This window comes from Pteronotus mesoamericanus, unplaced genomic scaffold, assembly GCF_021234165.1.
Source record: "Pteronotus mesoamericanus isolate MK-2021 breed Mesoamerican mustached bat unplaced genomic scaffold, CSHL_Meso_final contig_72, whole genome shotgun sequence".
Lineage (NCBI taxonomy): Eukaryota > Metazoa > Chordata > Mammalia > Chiroptera > Mormoopidae > Pteronotus > Pteronotus mesoamericanus.
Window position 1 is genome coordinate 2,516,256 of NW_026555242.1, and position 18,956 is coordinate 2,535,211.

Here is an 18,956-nt window from a genome sequence, read left to right on the forward strand (position 1 = left end):
TGCTTAAGCCTCACCTCAGACCAAGGGAGTCAGAATCTCTGGGGGCAGGGCCTGAGCATCAGTATTTTAAAAACCTGCCAGGCGATTTGATCATGCAGTGGGAGTTGTAACATACTGCTCCCTGATAAGGTGCAAATAATTACAAGGTAAGGTTTACGGACTATATGGGCAAGAATACTGAGCACGCGGCCAAAGATCTGGGTTTGAGTCTTGATTCTGCCACTTCTTGGCAGTTGACCTTGGAAAGCTCATGTAACTTTTTCGAGCATTTGTCTCCTCAGCTCCTTTAAAAGAGGAAGGACATTGGAAGTTACCCTCCAGGCCTGCTCTTGGGGCAAAGGGAAGGAGTTACACGGGAGTTGAGCCCATGCCTGGTACCCAATAGGGGCTCAAAAATGCAAGAGGCTGGCGGCAGCAGCCTCGGCAGCAACCAAAGTTGCATCTCAGGTCTGTGGGGCAGGTGCTGTCTTATTCACCCACCACTTCCCTGGCATCTAAGACCGTGCCTGACACGTGGTAGGTACTCAGTAAAAAACAACGATATGAGTGAGTCATCATAACAGGGCTGTGAGCCTGACCTGTGACACTCCAGAAGAGAAGAACATGCCGAGAGGGGCTGAAGGCTCCCACAGGCTCCTCCGTTCTCCAGAGGCCAGAGCCACATGCAGAGCGGGCACCGCTGCGGTGCCCAGCCAGACCCACCACTGCCCACAGAGATTCCTGACGCCCCAATTATATTTTTGTTCCCGCAATAACCCCACTCCTTATTCTAAACTGTGAGATGGGGCCTTGGTCTTGACTCTGCCCAGCGTTTCCGGACCTGGTGCCATCCGCGGCGCTGGACTTTGCTGGGGGCTGTGCGCGAATGGCGTCTTAAAGCTTCTTCAGCTTCTTGAAACAGGGTTCTTCGTCCACAATCTGCACCAGAGATGAGGGAGGAGACTTGGTGAGGCACTGATGAAAAGCTCTCACTGATGGCAGTTTTATAACTTATATTTAAATACACATCAGTTTGCCCACAATCCTGTATGTGAAGTTATTCACTGCAGCACCGTTTGTAGCAACAAAGCATTAGAAAACAATCTAAAAGCCCAGCAAAAATGGAATGATAGTAATACCTATAATAATGTACAGCCAAATGGAGCAGGTCTATTTACAAATGGAACAATCTCCAAGGTACAGGACAATGTGCACAACAGTCCTGCATTTGTGTAAAAGAGGGGAAAGCTGTGTATGAAATGAGTGAAGGGGCTTCTGGTGGCCCAAGCACGGAGACTCCTGTTATGTACCCGTCCCTGAAATCTAGGCTCGGAAAGGCCTGCTTCTCCTAACTAGCAGATCAAGGGATCCTCCACCAGGAAACCTAGGAGGGCCATCCCCTTTTCCTCTTTGCCCTGGGGGCTAGGGAGCTCATGCTAAACTCTCAAATAAACCACAGTAACTCTACCAGGGAAGGTTCTGGACCATTACTTTCTCCTTTTATCATCTTGGAGTTGTTTGGACTTTCAGTGCCTATTAACGGCTTGGGATTTTACCACACCTGTGGTAAGAACACAAATCAAGATTACTGTGCGCCGGAAACTTTACATTTCTTGTGCCATTCAATCTTCCTGGCAAGCCTGCAAGGTGGGCGTAATTATTCCCATTTTACAGAAGAGGAAACTGAAGGTCAAAGACGACCCATTTGCCAGAGGCCTCAGGGCTAGCAAGTGGCAGAACAGGGTTCAAACTCAGCTTTGCCTCATTCCAACTTCTCTTCTTGTAACTCATGGCACACTGACCTTTTAGGCAAAGCAGCTTGCTTTGAAGGGCACTCTGCCACCCTGAGGACAGGCACCCTCCTTAGTCCCATTTTAAAGATGAAGAAACAAAGGCACAGAGAAACCAAATGGCTTTCCCAAAGTAACACAGCCAGTTGGGACCTGCCTCCATGTGTTCTGCCACCTCATTCATTCAACCACCAAATCATTTTCAGGAACTATGCTGGGCCTGCCACAGGTTGGGTGTTTTCTATTCTTCTTCACAGACTTTCCATGCTTTTATTATAGGACACACAAAAATTGTTTAAAGTATGCAGAGTATGGAATAACTAAATTAAAAAATGAACAATGGCATCAAAACAGTGATTAGATACTGAAAACAAGACATATCAAGCAAAAATCGGGTGTAGTCAAAATTATCCTAGACGTTTCCTCAAATTAAGGCACTTGAGACCTAGGAAATGTAAAAGCCAGGAATTTGCTGATCTGACCACCTTTGCGTTGGGGTAGTAGAGGCCAAGACTGGTTTTAAAAGAAATAAAAAAGGATTTCTCTCTCTCACTCTTTCTTTCTGGCCAAATGGGCGTAGTTAATTTGTACAGGTAAACTAGTTATTTGCTGGTAAGTTTATGTGCATAGGATGTGGCTCCATGGTTCCTAATTAGTTAACAGAATTGTCGCTTAGCCAGGAAGGACCTGCGCTCACCGTGTGTCCCCTCAGCATGTGAGGCACTCCTGGAGAAGTCGGAGTGGACGGCTTTCCGCGGTGATGTCTTCACTTCAGAATTGGCCCCATTGACGTAGACAGAGAAGCCCTGCTCCAAGTGCTCTAATCTCAATTGCATGGGGTCCTTGGTTTTCAAATGCTTTAATATTCTGGAAGAGAAGTGGTTGCTTGATCTTCATTATATGAGCCTGGGCCACCACCCACCCCCACACGGGGACAGAACTGCTGCTCTGGTCATCAGTGTCTACGTGGCGGGTCCCCAGCTGTTCGTCTGCAACCTTGAGAAGCCCATTACACACAAGGAAGCCGCAAGGGGAAGGCTGTTTCTGATTTTATTCTGAGGCTCAATGGCACGTTAGCAAAAAACGAAGGCACACACCCTTGTCCCATAGTGGCCGAGAGAGAAAGCAGGCATGTGTGCACTGCTGCCACACAGCCTGGCTCTCCAGGGACAGTCCCAATGTCGGGCATTTCTACTTGGTGTGGACGACGGTGCTTGGTTCGGCGCAGCAGCAAACGTGATTTAGGGGCTAAGCCTCTGTGAGGGAGATTTCACATAACACACCAACAAATCTGAAACCCTTCAGTAGACCGGGCAGACCAGGCAGACTGATTTTTTGCTTCAGTAAATAAAGGTGCTCTCACTCACCCTGTTAGCTCAACTGTCATCGTTTTATATTCAGATGCAGTTAAAAATATATAATGCAGGGTTTTGTTCGAGATTAATGATGTGATTATCATGCCCTTAGGCTAAAAGGGCCTTGGCCTGAGCACGGCCAGCTGTCCAGGGCAGCCTTCTCTGAACCCGGCCTCGCCCTCGGCTGGGTCCCTGCCCCACGGGCGCACTGTCCCGAGCGGTGTGCAGTGTCCTCTTCGGCCTCCCAGAGCTGCTCCCATCTGACACCAAACCCTTCAGTAGCATTACAAACACCTGTGTGCACCCCGTACCTAGATTTATTTCCGCACAGGATGAAATACAAACAACTAATATGGCACCAGGTGTGCATCCTCCCTCCTCAGTGATTTAGTTCCTACCAAATTGGCAAAATGTAAATTTTAGAAAATAATACTAATCACATATAGGGTGTGTACCATATGCCAAACTCTGTTCCAAATGCTTTATACCAACACTCAAGTCGCATTATTCTTGGTAGTTACACTTTATAAAGTTGCTGCAAACACAGAATTAGTGAACAGTGAACCATAGTTCCTAGGCAAAAATACAGGATTTGGTTCCTATGAGTCTCTGTTCACAACGTTTTCACCAACTGATCAAAACATAACCTTGCTTTATGTGTGTTTCTGTAGAAAGGCACCTTATTTAACACAGAGTTGATTCACTAATATTGAACTCATGGCCAGTAGCACACTAACTCACTCCTGAATGAAGCTTACCTAAACCGTGTATTTTCCGTATAAGAAACATCACAGCTGTCTCATACTTAGCAACACTAGAGAGCACTTCAGCACTATGCATGTGGCCTGTTTAAACAGCAGGATCACCAACAAAAAGCACAAGAATATGGAAAACATGGCCCTAAGTATAGCACAAAAAGGACCCTGCTTGTAGTGTGAGAGCTGACACAAGAAGGCAGTGTCCCCTTCTTCTATACCTCAGCTGAGAACATGCTGGCCACTTAAATTTTTGCCAATCTGCAAATGTCTCTGAATGACTGTGAAAGCACTTCAGGTATTGATTTTGGAGTTATAGATACATTTTAGTGAGCAGATGAATTCACAAATATGAAATACTGTGAGTAATGAGGATTGCCATTATTCGCCACAACTATCTATGAGGTGATTGCATTTATTATCCCCATTTAATAGATAAGGGGACTGAGGTCCAGAGAGGTTAAGTAACCAACTGGTCACACAGCTAGTATGGCGGCAGAGCTACGATGCAAACTTAAGCAATTTGGCTCGAGTCTTCACCACAGCAAAGGCAACTTCTACAGCTACTGAGATGATGTTAAAAGTGGCAAATTTAGACACTGCTGGTAACTCATAGAACCTTCTCAGAAGTAAAATAAAAATACAGAAATGCCTATGCTTGGTCTTTGCCCAGTAAGCACATTCTGGCAAATTGTTCCTGATCAGTCATAACAAAACCCTGAAAGCAACCCAAATGTCCAACAGCAGGAAAGTAGAACCTGAGCTCTCATGCAGCCATTATAATTATAAAGAATCTGTCAAACCATGGGGCAATGTTTAGGATCTGTTCAGTGGGGGGAGGGGGGATGAAATGGCAGAATAAAAATGGTACATATGTGGTAAGTGCAAAATTGGAAAAAAAAAGTGTGGTTGCAGACCCAGAATGGAAGATGATAAATGTAAAAATTCAATCAGCTGTTAAGGTAGGGTGGTGGCATTATGGGTGATTTCTTTGTTTTTAAATGTTTCTTGAGCTATTGCTACATCCATCTTTTCAACAATAGTGGCAGAAACATTTATTACGGACTGTTTATCTCTTGCCAGCTTCGGAAGCCTGGGAGATGCCTGACTGTGGGGCAACAGCATAAAACCGAAGGAAAACACAAGTAACTAAGAGACAATTTCCAAATACAGCAAAGCCGCACTAGGAGCAAACAGTCACAGGGCTCCCTCCAAGGCACCAGCAGTCTCCGGAGAGAGGGGCGAGAGGGCCGCAGGGAGCCCGGGCCCTGGGAGGCCCCAGCATGGAAGGAGCAGATGGAATCTGACCACCTGGCAGAGAGCGCCCACCTCAACTTTCCTCTGGAGACCGCCGCCGTGGCTCCCGATACTGCCTTAATGGTTATGGTGGCATCCCGGTCCCCAGAATCTGGGGCTGGCACCCCACGCATGCCCCTTTTTAAGCAGGATAATTTATGAAAATGTGGATTTATGAAGCTGATAAATGAGGAGATAATTATTCAAACTGTGAAAGGAATCGCTAAAGGAACTCCTCTACCGCAGCTGAGTACATCAGTAATATTCACGGAGCATCAAAGAAAAGTGGTGTTTTAAAAAAATTGATAGCCTGCTTTGCATAAAAAGCAGCCCAAGGTGAAGGGGATTCAGAAAAATTGACTGAGTCCCCGCCCTACCGAAGATGGAGCTGCTGCTCCCCTGCTGCCTAGCTACACTCTGCTCTTTTTCAGGTTTTGTTTGTTTCACAGCACGTGCCTCTCTTCACAGCACAGTAGAGCACCTGTGAGTCCCTTCATTCTCCCTCTCCCTCATCAGAATCTCAGCCCCTGGGCGCGGAGGTCCACGCTGAGTAGGAGGAACAGGGAGGAACACTCTTGAGACCTATTTCTGGAAAAAGTGGCCCCTAGTAACTCGAGGTCTAGCAAGGAGAGAAGGCACAGGTGTACATCCTAACACAGCTACCATGTTTCTAATGCACAGAACTGTCATCGTTTCTATTTTATCCCATTTTGACCTTCAGGTCATTTGTACAGAGATCTTTTTAGTACAGACAAGGAAGTGGAGACACCAGGAATTAGAGCACAGAGTGTCATGGGGAAGCGACAGAGAACATGACACACTTGATGGCTGGGTGATCGGAGCCCAAGCGGGGACCCAGATGGTGAGAGGACTTAGCTGAGCTCAAAGAGTGGGTAGCGCATTGCTCATGAACCTACCTGTGACTGGGTTCAAGACTGAACATTCCCAGTCTCTGTGCACTGAGGATGCTGCGTGACTGTGGACTAGCCACACGGCTCCTCCGGATCTCAGGTAACCAAAGAGTCAACTGAGGGGTTCTCTAAGGGTCAGGCAATCAAGGGCTATCTGGCTGTCAGCTCAGGGAGAAGGCATGTTTAACATTAAAATGATGAAGATGATGAAGAAGAAATCAAGCTTGGGTGGTGGACTTACTGTGGACCTTCAAGTACCTGGTCTCACTTCATCCTTCCTGGTCCTGGGATTTAAGTCCTACCATTGGCCTGTTTTATAGATGAACATGTCCGAGGTCAGAGAGCCGAGGAAGCAGCCAGGATTTAAATTCCGGTCTGCAAGGCTCCAGAGCCTGTCTCCCAGCCACCCATTCTGGTGTTTCTTGCCCCTTACCAGGTATCATGCCACAGGGGCTCTGAGCAAGGGGGGTTCAAGGAAGGATCAGTGAATCCCAGTTGTGGGTGTTGGAGGGGGTAGCATTGGAGTTCAGCCTCGAAGCACAGAGAAGTAGAGAGCAACGGTGCAAACATCCTACCATTCCTTCCAGAACCTGGGTGGCCCAGGGGCTCTGGTGTTGATTCTCTAGGGTGTCACCACCCCAGTCCATGTGGGTGGAGGACGAAACTCCATACTGGGCTGCTCTGCTGTTTCCCCAGCTTGCATGGCCTGGGGCGAGTCCCTAGGTCTCCTCTTCTGTGAAATGAGACAAGAATGCCTACTCCTCTCCAGGTTGTCAAGGGGATAGGATGGGAGACTAGGTTGAAGCTCCAGCTCAGAGACCAGCCTGTGCAATGCTCCCACTGGATGCTGGTTCTCCTCTTTCTTCTCTGCCTAAATTTCCTCTTGAGGCAGTAGGTTCACCTCTCATATGGGCATGTTTTCCTGTAAGTTTCTGCCAAAGACCTTTTCCAAAAGCAAATTATACAACTGCCAGATTCCTGGAGCTGGCCCACGCTCCACAGCTGAGAGGTGTACGTTACAGGTCCCTCGGTCGTAGCTCTTCAGTCCCTCCTCGTATCTCAGCATTTTGATCACTCTGCTTGCCCTCTCGTGAATCCTGTTGGGCATGATTACACCTTTCAGGAAGCCAAGTGACCAGAACCACTAAGCATTCTCCGGGAGAGTTTGTGCAGAGCAAACTGGGATGCCTCATCTCCCAGCTTTCCCTGGGCCTCTCCTGGAGCACAGGACCGCTTTCTGCTCCTTCTGACATACTTACAGGTGGCCTGGTGCTCACTTGCCAATAACTGGGGAGTTCCTCCAGGGCAAGGGCTGTGTGGTGGACACCTGTTCTTTCTGCCTGCCTGTCACCTGCCCCCCATCTTCCAATCACAGCCCAATAGATCCCCTTCTTCCTCCGCGTAGTTCCCTACTTAAACCACTCCTTACTCGCTCTACCCCCAACTTAATGGGTGGCCAAGGAGTAGCCAGTCAGACCATTCCAGTTCACCAGACAAAGGGGGTGATTAGCTCAGGAATGAAAATGCAGCCCCAGTCTTACCACTGGGAGCCCTTATCAATGCTTTTGCTGGATCTATTAGGAAAGTACTCTCTCCCTTGAGATAGGATGTAAATGTGGGGTTTCCAGGAGCTGCCTTGGCCTCCATGAGGGAAGTACCTGCCTGAGATGACTCCAACATGGGAAAACAGAGCTAAGAGATGCAGAATGACTGATATCGGTGACATATTTTGAGTACCTGTATCCAACCATTCCTGAAGCCAGATAACATCCAGGGTTTTTATTTCATGAGCCAGTAATTTTCCTTGGTGCTTAAAGTCCATTTACCCTGGGTTTCTGTACCTTTCAGTACAGGAGCACTAGTACACTGTGAGACATCCTCATCACAGCATTCCTCATCCTAGTGGTAATGCTAGGCACTGAGAAGGTATTCGGTGAACTCCTGCTGGGTGAGTAAAAGAATAATGTCACCCAGTGTCTTGTGGGCAGCTGTGTTCTGGGCAGGTCTCTCCTGAGAACTCACCCCAATGACTGCACCCCCCCTTCCCGCGTCACAAGGCAACCCAGATAGCAGCCTGGTTCTCATCTCCCTCTAGGCACAGCGTAAAGCTCAGAGGCTGGTTTCCTACCCAGTCATGTAACTAGATTTCCAAGTAAACTGCAGTTTATTCCTGCAAATTTCCTCCATAATGAACTGGCTACCCTGGCAGGTTTCTCTCCTCTTGATCATTTTTGACAATGTCAAACCAAACATAGTTGAAAAAGTACAGCCCAGCTCCACCACTGCCTGGTTGCATGACCGCGGGCAATGGCACACTGCACTGGGCCTCTGCTTCCTTGTCTGTAAAATAGGTGCAATAACAGTATCTGGCTCACAGGCAGGTAGTGTGTGGATAAAATGAAATGGTAATGGGAGTGAGCCGCCTGGCAGGTGGCTGGCACTCCAGAAAAGGGGCACTCCCCTTCTACATAGGTCTCCACTTGGAGATGGTTTTTTTTAGCTCTACCTTCTAATTTCCTGTCATCAAGCCAACTCACTCTTGGTGACAACACATCCCCCAAGTTTTATGGCAGCTCAGTTTTGATATATTTTTAATTGCCTTTGTGCCACAACCCTGTCACTGGATATTCTCCTACACAGTATATTGGCTGGTATCTCTTTGATCATGCACTTATTGATCCTCCGATTAATACAAAGCAAATTGCTCATATGACACTCTCCTCCTACAGAAGTCACATTTATTTGATTAAACGATCACGCAAGTGTTCGGAGCACCATCCAGCCTGCCAGAAACCGAACAAAAATCAATGTGTCGCAGGGCATTAATGATAATTTTTTTTTTAAAAACCCCACATTGGGCTAATCAGCACAAACCTCCCACTATTCTAGTTGGAGGTCGCCCCTGGGCTGGAGGGAGTTGGGCGCAGAGCAGCTGGGCACAGAGGACAGAGCCTTCCAGCAAAGGAGGCATTTCTGGCTGGTCCTGGAGAATTATCTATTCAGAAGTTCTCCACTGGGATTCCAAGAACTGGGAATTCAGCTAGTCAGAGAAGAGCTTAATCCACATGCAGAATGACAACCCCTAGACTATGTGGTCTACAAGACCACAAGCTCATTCCCACGGTAGCACCCAGTCCTCCCCGCTCCTGCAGGTCTCCTTCAGGGGCCTGCAGCGTTCTTCCATTTGTTTTAAGCTTTCATTTGAATTCATTATTAACACTTTAAAAGACAGGCAGTTTCACAACACAAACCCAGATTTCCCGTTTCTCTGGCAACCTTGGAGGACAGGAACTCTGGGGCCCATGTTCCCACAAGCAACTGGCTGAGCCAAGCAACTTGAACGTGAAAATTCCAGGTGCCCATTCTCCCCATTGAGCCAGCTTCACTCACTGTCTGGCCTCTCCTAGCATTTGAGTTTGCAAAGCCCGCTTACTGCAAGGTCCCAAGGCCTGAAGACAAAGCACGGTGAACTGAAAATGAACATCGGCCACCTTGCAAATTTTCGCAGCACTGAGGACACGATGCCTCTTTCACACCAGACCACCCTGTTTTGACTGCAGTCACTAAACACTGCAGCCATCTGCTGCCAGCTTCTTCAAGAACCAACATTCCAGAATCAAAATCCATACTAATTTAACTTTAAGTGACATATGGACCAACTTCAAACACAAATGTAAAATGACTCCGCCTTTATATAACAAGGCATGATTACAGCTCAGACTTCAAAGGACCGGCACAGCCTGTAAGATCACAGACTGGGCTATGCGAGTGATTAAGGCACAGGCCCTGCCCAATTCTAGCTTTTCTTGACAAACCCACCTTCTCCCAGAAGAGAAACAGGGAGGCAAGAGGTGGGCAGTACTTACAGGTAGAACAGTTAGCTACAGCTCAATCAAAAGATGCAATTAAATCAGTGAATGGAGAAAAAGGAGCTGGCATTGCAGATGATATTCCCAGCCTCGGAGTGGAGGGGACTGCATCCCATTCCTATGTGAACCAGAGCCTGCATGCTGTTAATAAATCTAACTAGGGTTTTTATTTGGCTAATATTAAGGGCTGCCGGTGAGTGGCTTCATCTTACCGGTTCCTCTGCTGAAGCAGTATTAAATACTCATCATGTTTCTCATCAAAGTCTGTCACCATGTCCTTAGTGTAACCCTGAAATGAAGAAACAGAGCAGTGTGATATCGGAAAGCAGGGCAGCATTTGCTGAGGCCCAGACAAAGCACGCGCAGCACGGGAGGCAGAGAGGCAGAAGCCGGCCTTGACGTAGGCTTGGCTCCCTAGGCGCGTCACTCTGGAGCCCCAGAGCCCCAGAGACCGTCTGGTGCCCCAGTGGGTCTTGAACACACACAACAGTGATCTGTGAAAAGAAGGTCAGGTCCCCAGTGCCACTGTTCATTCCTCCTATGCTCAAGAAAATCAAGGGTTTGAACAAGATTTGGGCTTCTCCCACTCATTATTAACTTTTCTCAACTGATATAACCAGATGCAACCCAAATCGGAGGGGATCTCATTTTTCTCATGCCACTGCAAGAGAAATGTGTGCTTACTATAAACAACTCAGTCATTACAAAAATATGACTCAGAGAGTGAAGGCCCCTTTAGAGCTGACATTTGGGGTTTTGCACCTGCCCTTCTGGCAACAGAACTCTGGATTTCCTTCGGGGAAATATTCAGCCCTTTCTTTCAGTTCACTGGTTTCCTCAGATGCCCTTGAAAGTGCCTTTGTTCTCCTCTTGGGTCACATGACCTTGGACTTGGTCTAGCCTATCAACATAGTGCTTCCCCCAGCCACAATAATTCACTGATCTAGGCTTGAGCCATGACCCTAGCTGGGCCCTTAAAAGTCGGCCCTGGGCTTTGCTGATACTCTTGGGGAAAAGCTGCTCTCTTTCCACTGCAGTGCTAAGCAGTGGAAAAGACAACAGATCTGAGAGACAGAGAGAGATTTCTAATGACATCTAAGCCCCTGGATCCACTCATGCCTGAAGTAGTATCTAGGCATGACTAATTTAGTTATGACTCTACCAGTTTCAGCTGACTTTTCTGTCATTTGCAGCCCAATTATGTCAAAAATCATAATCTGACCATATAACTTCTTACAGGTATAATTCATGAAACTACACATATTTTAAGTAACATATGGCCCTGGCTGGTGTGGCTCAATGGACTCAGTGTCAGCCTGTGAACCAAAAGGTTGCTGGTTTGATTCCCAGTCAGGGCACATGTCTAAGTTGCTGGCCAAGTCCCTGGCTGGGGCATGCGAGAGGCAACTGATCAATGTATCTCTCACACATCGATGTTTCTCTCCCTCCCTCTCTTCCTGTCTCTCTAAAAATAAATAAATATTTTTAAAAATAAAATGAAATATGTATATACTAGTAAAATCCCTATGATAATTTGACATATATCCCTCTAGATGTTTTTCTTTGTTTATAATATACATGTATACATATTTATAAATACACAAACATATTTTTTAAGCAAAAATGGGATTACACTGTAAGTGCTTTGCAACTTTCTGTTCCTTAAATAACTTTTTGCCAAGATATGAATTATAGAGACAATATCAATTTGGTTCTAGTCACAAATTATAGGGATTGAGTTTAAATGGCAAGTAAGACATTCGTAATAAAAATGCAACTTGTGTGAAAATCCAAATGATTAGCATGGGGAGAAGAAGGGGAAAAAAGAATCTCCATTGTTCTCCTTTAAACTGTCAAAATCTGGCTTTCAACCCATTATTCTACCAGAACCCTACCCAAGGATGACCCAAACCTCCTTACCCAGATACAATAAATAGCGCTTTCCTTCCTCTTCCTATTCAACTGCTCTGAGCCACTGGGAACTGCCGACCACCCATTCCTGCCCAAGTTCTCCTCCTCTAGCTTCTGCAGTTCTGAATGAGCCTCTTTTCCTCCCAAGCTCTCTGCCTGGGCCTCTCTGGCTACCCTCCCTCCTTTGGCCTCGGATGTGGATGGTCATTGTCTCTGTCCATCTTACCTTTCTGGATCTCTCTCCCTCTGCCTTTACTTCTCTTTCTGATTTCAAGGAAATGGGCCCCCCGGCTGGGGAACACAGAGTCATTCCTAATCCAAGGCTGAGGCCTGAGGAGAGCTGGATGCAGGACACTGGATCTGGGGAGGAGGCTCAGTTCCTTCCAGAGTAACAAGATGTGTATCGTGTGGATAGTTTAGGCAGCATTCCCATATACATGAGTCTCCTTTGATCTTCACAGCAGCCCTTGAAGTGGTTATTCCTACCCCATTTAAGATACAAGGAAAGCCATCTAATACATCTTAAAGAAACTTGGATCCCCCTCCAAGGCAATTTACATAACCATTTTGAAATACTGAAATGACCACTGATACATTACAGTATGAAATGAAACACTCTACGACATTTTTAGAGAAATATGAGACTTCAAAGAGATCTCAGCTGTGGTAAGCTGCCCTGGGCTTTCACCTCACACTCTCCAAGAATGCATTTTTATACCTTTGCCAGGAGGAAGATGTCATCAGATAGACTTGAAGAGCACAAGGATATATCCAGCCAAACTTTTTACCAGCCTGTGCTTCTCAATGCTAATGTGAACACAAATCACCTGGAAATCATGCTGAAATGCAGGCTTTGATTCAGTAGGACTGGGGGCCTGGGGCGTGGCATTTCTAACAAGCTCCCTGTGAGCCACACTTTGATCAACAAGGCCCTAATCAGCCCTTCTTATTCCCCACTATTCATAATACACCCTCTTCTTTCTTTTTTTTTAAGACTATAGGTTAGAGAAATATCAATGTGTGGTTGTATCTCATGTGCCCCCTACTGGGGACCTGGCCTGCAACTCAGGCATGGGCCTTGGGAATCGAACCAGGGACTCTGGTTCGCGGGCCAGTGCTCAATCCACTGAGCCACATCAGCCAGGGCCATAATACACTCACTTCTAATAGGATGTCTTTGACCTTACGCAGGTTGACCTTATGTGTTTTGGAGTCCAGCCTGACTCCAATTTGCAACACTGCCATTAGCTTCCTACTCTGTGAAATGGAGGTAATGATAGTACCTGTCTGCATGGTTTTTTCTACCCTTCCTGGGGTGAATATGGACTGCACAGTAACAGTGGAAAGGACTTAGCACAGCACCTGACACTTAGAAAGATCTCAGTGGACACCAGTTACATTCACATTTACAGAGTTCCATTATCTAAATATCATCGCCATCCTAGCCCCTCCCTACTCCCACCCATCCTCAGTCCTATCTAATGCCTTCAGGATTCTATTCTTTTCCCAGAAATCCACTCCAATCCCCTCCATCCTCCACCTGAATCTTCTCTAAGGCCCAGCTCAGCTCCCCAAGTCTCCCTGAAGCCTTCCCCTGACATTCTCAACCCCATCCACCTCAGCGCATTCTGAAACCCTATGATTAGTATTAAATCATATACAATACAGTGTGGAAAAGTGTATGATTGTTACCACCATTCAACTATATATATTGCTCACTAATTATCTGGGGATTTGGAGATTTAGGAGTCACCCCTGATCTCTCTGCTTCTTACCTTCTCTGAGCCTCAGTTTTCTCATCTGTAAAAAGGTAATATTAATAAGGGTTACCACACAGGGCTGCTCTAAGGATTAACTAGGAGAAAAGTGGAAGTAATTTAGGATCCTTTCTTTCTTGTTCTCCCCCTTTTTAATCCCAGCTAGATTAGAAATCCCTGGAGGGCAGAACCCACTGCACAGGGAGCCTGGTCCTGGGCTCCAGTCTTCGCTTCACCGCACTAGATCAGTAACGACAACCCGTGAGGCTGACTTAGTACCAACTCCTCACCTCTGATGAAACATCAGACACTGCCTCTCGGGCATGACACACTTCTCTTCACTGAGACTTCTCTGGCTATCAAACAGAGGCATTAATACCTAAGGCATTCCACAAAAGTGTGAGAACCTTGTAAAATGCCAAAATTTACCATCTTGCAGCAAACATTTATCAAGTGCTTACTGTGGGGCTGTTACATATGCAATGAGGGGTTAACAAAAGCTCTGACCCAGTGTTTACTCAGACACCAACTTGCCAGTAGTTTGTAATCAACCACCAAACAGGAGCTGCCCTGCAGGACTCTGGCCCCCTTTCCTGTCCTGAGAGAGGTGAATGGCACCCCCTGCTGTTGTGCATCCAGCCAAGCAAACACACGCTAGCCTGGGGTCCCTAACATCAGCATGGCCTGCTGGGAGTTCTGGAAACACCTGTTCTAGTGAATGCACAAGAGTATTTTTCTGGGAAGAGAATCCATAACTTTCATCAGAATACCAGGGACCAAAAACAGGAGACAAATGCTTATAATAAAATGTACAAAATGTCATGCCAAGGATCTGAATGAGAGAACACGGAAGGTCCCCTTGAGGGCACAGCCAGGCCCCTATCCTTGGGAATCATCTGCGAAGCCTTGCTCCCTGCCCACTCCACCTTCAGTCCATCAGCTCCTCATGAAAACTACTGGATATCCAATATCGGAGCGCTTCTCGCCTCCTGCGCCTACCGCCCCGCTTCAGGCCCCCTCCCTGGCCTCCTGCTCCTGCCCTCACCCCTGCAGTCTGCTCTCCCTGCTGCAGCCAAGGGCTCTTTGTGACAGGTAAGTTGGATCATGCTCTTCTACGTGCATCCCCGCGGTCCCTAGGCCCTGCACACTGGGCCTGCGCTAGTAGCTCTGAGCCACCTCCCACCATTCCACTCCAGCACCCTCAACACCCAGCACATTCCCACCTCAGGGCCCAGAGTCGCCATTCATTCCCTCTGCAGGGAGTGCTCCTCCTCCAGGTTCCTCAGCTCCTTCAAAGTTTGCCTCAGATTTTATCTTCTCAGGGAGGTCCTCCCTGGCCACCCCATTTAAAATCGCAAGCTGTGCACATACCCACCAACTCCCAGTCCCCCACTAACTTAATACCTATTTTATCTTATTTATTATGTCTTTCATTACTTAGGCTGTATGTCCCCTGCAGTAGAATGAGAAGTCCATGAAGTCAGGCACTGTGTCTGTGTTTAATCCCTGTGTACGCCAAGCACCTAGGCCAGTCCCTGGCACAAAGCGGGCACTCACTAAATGCTGACTGAATGAAATAAGTAAGGAGACATTTGAACTAAGATTTTAAAGTTGAAACGTTTCCTGAGCAACAAGAAAAGGGACAGGCACTCCAGGCAGAAGGATCAATACAGGCAAAGTTTTGGGGGGCCTGAAAAAGCTTGAAATGTTCATGGCCAGAAGTTGGGTTTAACTAGAATGATGGTTGCCAAGGAGGAGCTAGGTGAGTACAGCAAAGAGTCTAAAGGAGTTTGGATGTAACAAAAGCAAAGCCTCACTGCCATAATTGCTATTCTTACCATCTTTATCCCTAACGCTGGCCCCAGAAACAGTGTGGAATTTTATTAATAGCCACATCATTAGTTCTCTCTGTGGGGAAAAAATGGAATTGGAAAGAAACACGAAGCATCAGTTATGCTTAAAGGAGCAGGACAGAGTCTATATTTCAGGAATCACGTTTCCTCTGAGGCCAGAATATCGGAATTCTTCTAAACAGGGCTGACGTAGTGAGTGCCAGGACCTAAGCTGCATAAGTGAGCGGCTGAGAGGCAGTGTTGGTTTCCAGGGCCTGGGAATGTCTCCATGTGCCCAGACCTAACCTTGCACGTGTCAGGTCCCAGCAGAGAAGAGAAATGGTTTCCAATGATTTAGTAACAAGGCTGTGAAAATGCTGTGTCTGGTGGCACTGCAGAGTTCAGAGAGCAGTGCACAAGCCTGAGTTACTCTGCCTCCCCTCTACTCCTCCCCCAAAGTGTCACATCTTAACTAAGCGATTTATGATCAATAAATGAATGCTCCAGATTACTGAGGCCCACTCTTCAGGCCGCCTTAACTGCCATTAACTGCCGCCTTAAGTTTACTCTCTGCAGGCTTTGTTGTGTCACAAAAAAAAAAAAAAAAAAAAAAAAAGGCTATGTTCTAAGATCATTGGCCCCATTTAGAGAGGGGGAAACTGAGGCTTTGAAAGCTGAAGCAAACTGCATGCAGGCCACAAATGTCTAAGGGGAGAGTGGACATTTGTTGTTTTTGTCAGCTCAGCATCTGTTCATTTTCTTCCGATTATAGCACCTCAGTTTTCCTTTGGGGAACTACCTCTCCTCCACTCTTAATCCACGTGATGGGGGTGGAAATAACACTGCCTGCACATGACCCAATACTGGCCCATCAGGATATCCTGTCTCCTTGGCCATATGATTGGTTCAAGGCTAGGCATGCACCCCAAGCCAGGTCAACAGACTCAACGAATCTGCTGGACAAGTCCCTATCCCTCTTCCCCTGGAATTATTAGCTGACATGAACTGAGAGCTACTAGGACTCTAGCTACTAGAGCTGAGAGCTACCACAAAGGAAGTCAACTGATTAGGTTCACAATTATGAACATCCTTATATGTCCCATAGAAAGATCTGTCTAAGAGTAATTTCAACACAGGAAGTAGAAATGACAACAGAGGGAGACAGACCAAATAGAAACTACATCCTCTCAACTACATCCATGTTTAACCACCTAAAGCCAGCACTGTCTTGGCCTTTTTAATCCCAAGAGCTGATACATTTGTGTTTGGTTTTTTTCACTCTAGCCAGTTTAAACTGTGTGTGTGTGTGTGTGTGTGTGTGTGTGTGTGTGAGAGAGAGAGAGAGAGAGAGAGAGCACGCGAATACGTGAGAGACAGAGCGCGCGCACATACGTGAGCTGTTAGCAAGCGGTAGAGCTAATGCTCTGGGCTGTCTGAATCCAAAGTCTGTGCCATATCCTAGGGCTCAGAGGAGCATTGAGTAGAGAACTAAAATGATACCTTAATGAGTGTTCTCAATAATGGCCCCACACCCACAATAAGAGACGATCCAAATACATCTTACAGTAAAAAAACATTGTATTCTTCCTTCAAAATCGTCCCCAAATATCAACTCCTCTGTTCTTCCAGTAATTCAGTTCTTTGTGTTCCAGTGCTGTAATAAGTCTTTAATGCATATTAACTAGTTGGATTAAAAAGTGTAATTCCGAGTTCGTTTTTTACTGCTTTTGCTGACATATTAGATCTACTCCCATCCACAAAACAGGAACCACAAATACTCTGCAGTTAGTATGCATACACAGCAAACAGAAGCCAAGCAATCAAGGCCTAAATCAACAGCTGATACTACCCCCTAGAGTTGGAACAAAACAACACAAAATACTGCAGCAAAGATTTGAGTTTCTCACACCCTGGGTAGATAGTAGCAAAAACATTTGTTGCCCTGGTGGGGTAGCTCAGTTGCTTGGAGTGTTGTTCCATAAACTGAAAGATTTTGGGGTCAAACCCTGGTCAGGAAACATACCTAGGTTGTGGGTTTGATCCCCGGTCAGGGTGTATACAGGAAGCAACTGAAAGATGTTTCTCTGTGTGTGTGTGTATGTGTGTCTCCCCCTCACCCTTTCCCTCTCTCCTTTCCTCTATCTCCAAAAGCAATGAAAAAAAATGTACTCAGGGGAAGACCAAAAAAAAATCATATTCCACGCACATACCAGATGTATAAGGCAAGGAAGAGTTTGCTTTATTTCTAAATGCCATAGACTTACACTTATTAATATGCTACCCTGATAGGTACCATCTTTTACTGCTAACAATACATACCTTGAGATTTTCTATTTAGTTTCAGGGTTTGTAGAATATCAGTACAGATCCAGATTCTAGGAATTCATCCTGGACTCCACGATGCACTATGCTCTATCTTTAGAAAATGTTTTTCTTACATAGCTATCTAAAACACCATTTCAATACACATCTGTTAGAAAATAATTAACATGTCTTTTGATTCTCAGATAAATTTTCTTATTATGTGTATTATAAACTAACTTTTAGGTTGGCAAATATATATTTTCTCTTTAAAATCTTAAATAACTTCACTTTAAAAAACTGTATACTAATGTCATAAATGAAAAATCTTTCACTTGCAATAAATAGAAAGCAGGCATAAATTCGCATCTACTACAACAGCACATGTTTACATGCCACCTATGGTGCTGTGGAATTCTGCAAACCACGTGCTGGGACGCGCGGTGCCAGAACTTCCACGTCCACACTACCCTGCCCGGTGGGCGGCACTGACCTCATTTTACAGATTAACCCCTTCACTCAATATTTACTAAACACCTATTCTGGAGACACCCAGTAAGTACATCAAAGTCTCTGTTATCATGGCTCTTACAGTTTAGTGAAAGGAGACAGGTAATAAAAAACAAGTAAATCTGTGGTGTGTCGGGCAGTGCTAAGTGCCACGGAGACTAAGAGGGGGTGTGGGAAGGAGGGGGGAACTAAGTTAGGAGGGGGCCAGAGAAGGCCAGAAAATAGAGACTGCAGGAAATGGAGAAGGTTCCTTCATTCTCCTGGACAAAGGTGGCAGAAATGGCAAGTGCCAAGGCTACGTGGAGGGAGCAGAGAGAAGGTGGGGCGGGCGCTGGGGGACAATGGGGTGGGACACAAGGTAGAGGCCCAGATGGAGACTCTGTAAGGTGGCCAGGAGACTGTGGGAGGGGTTTGAGCAGGGCACACATCATCTCAGTGTGTTTACACTGAGGCAGGTAGGTTTACAGTGAGGCAAGATGAGCTGGGGCAGACCCCACACTCCTCGCCTCACGGCCCAGCTTCCTGAGAGCGTGGGATGGGACTTGGGCCTGTGAGGGCCTCTGGAAGCAAGTCTGCAGCATACAGAGCCTCTGGCTCTCAAGGAGGAAGAGAGGCATGCCCGCTCTCCCACTCCCCAGCTGGCGCTGAGCCATTACCAGTCAGAGCCTCTCAGCCCCACAGGACGGGCTG

The 18,956-nt window shown here is 46.6% G+C and overlaps 1 protein-coding gene across 1 annotated transcript in view; it reads right to left on the reverse strand.

Moving 5' to 3' along the window:
* KATNIP (katanin interacting protein) overlaps positions 1–18,956 on the reverse strand; it is a 181,717-nt gene that overhangs the window by 122,273 nt on the left and 40,488 nt on the right. The window contains exons 3-5 of the mRNA XM_054582782.1: positions 10,168–10,244; positions 2,467–2,636; positions 821–918 (exon numbers count right to left, since the gene is read on the reverse strand). Of these exons, the coding sequence (XP_054438757.1) occupies positions 821–918; positions 2,467–2,636; positions 10,168–10,244 (345 nt within the window). The remainder of the gene's footprint in view (positions 1–820; positions 919–2,466; positions 2,637–10,167; positions 10,245–18,956) is intronic.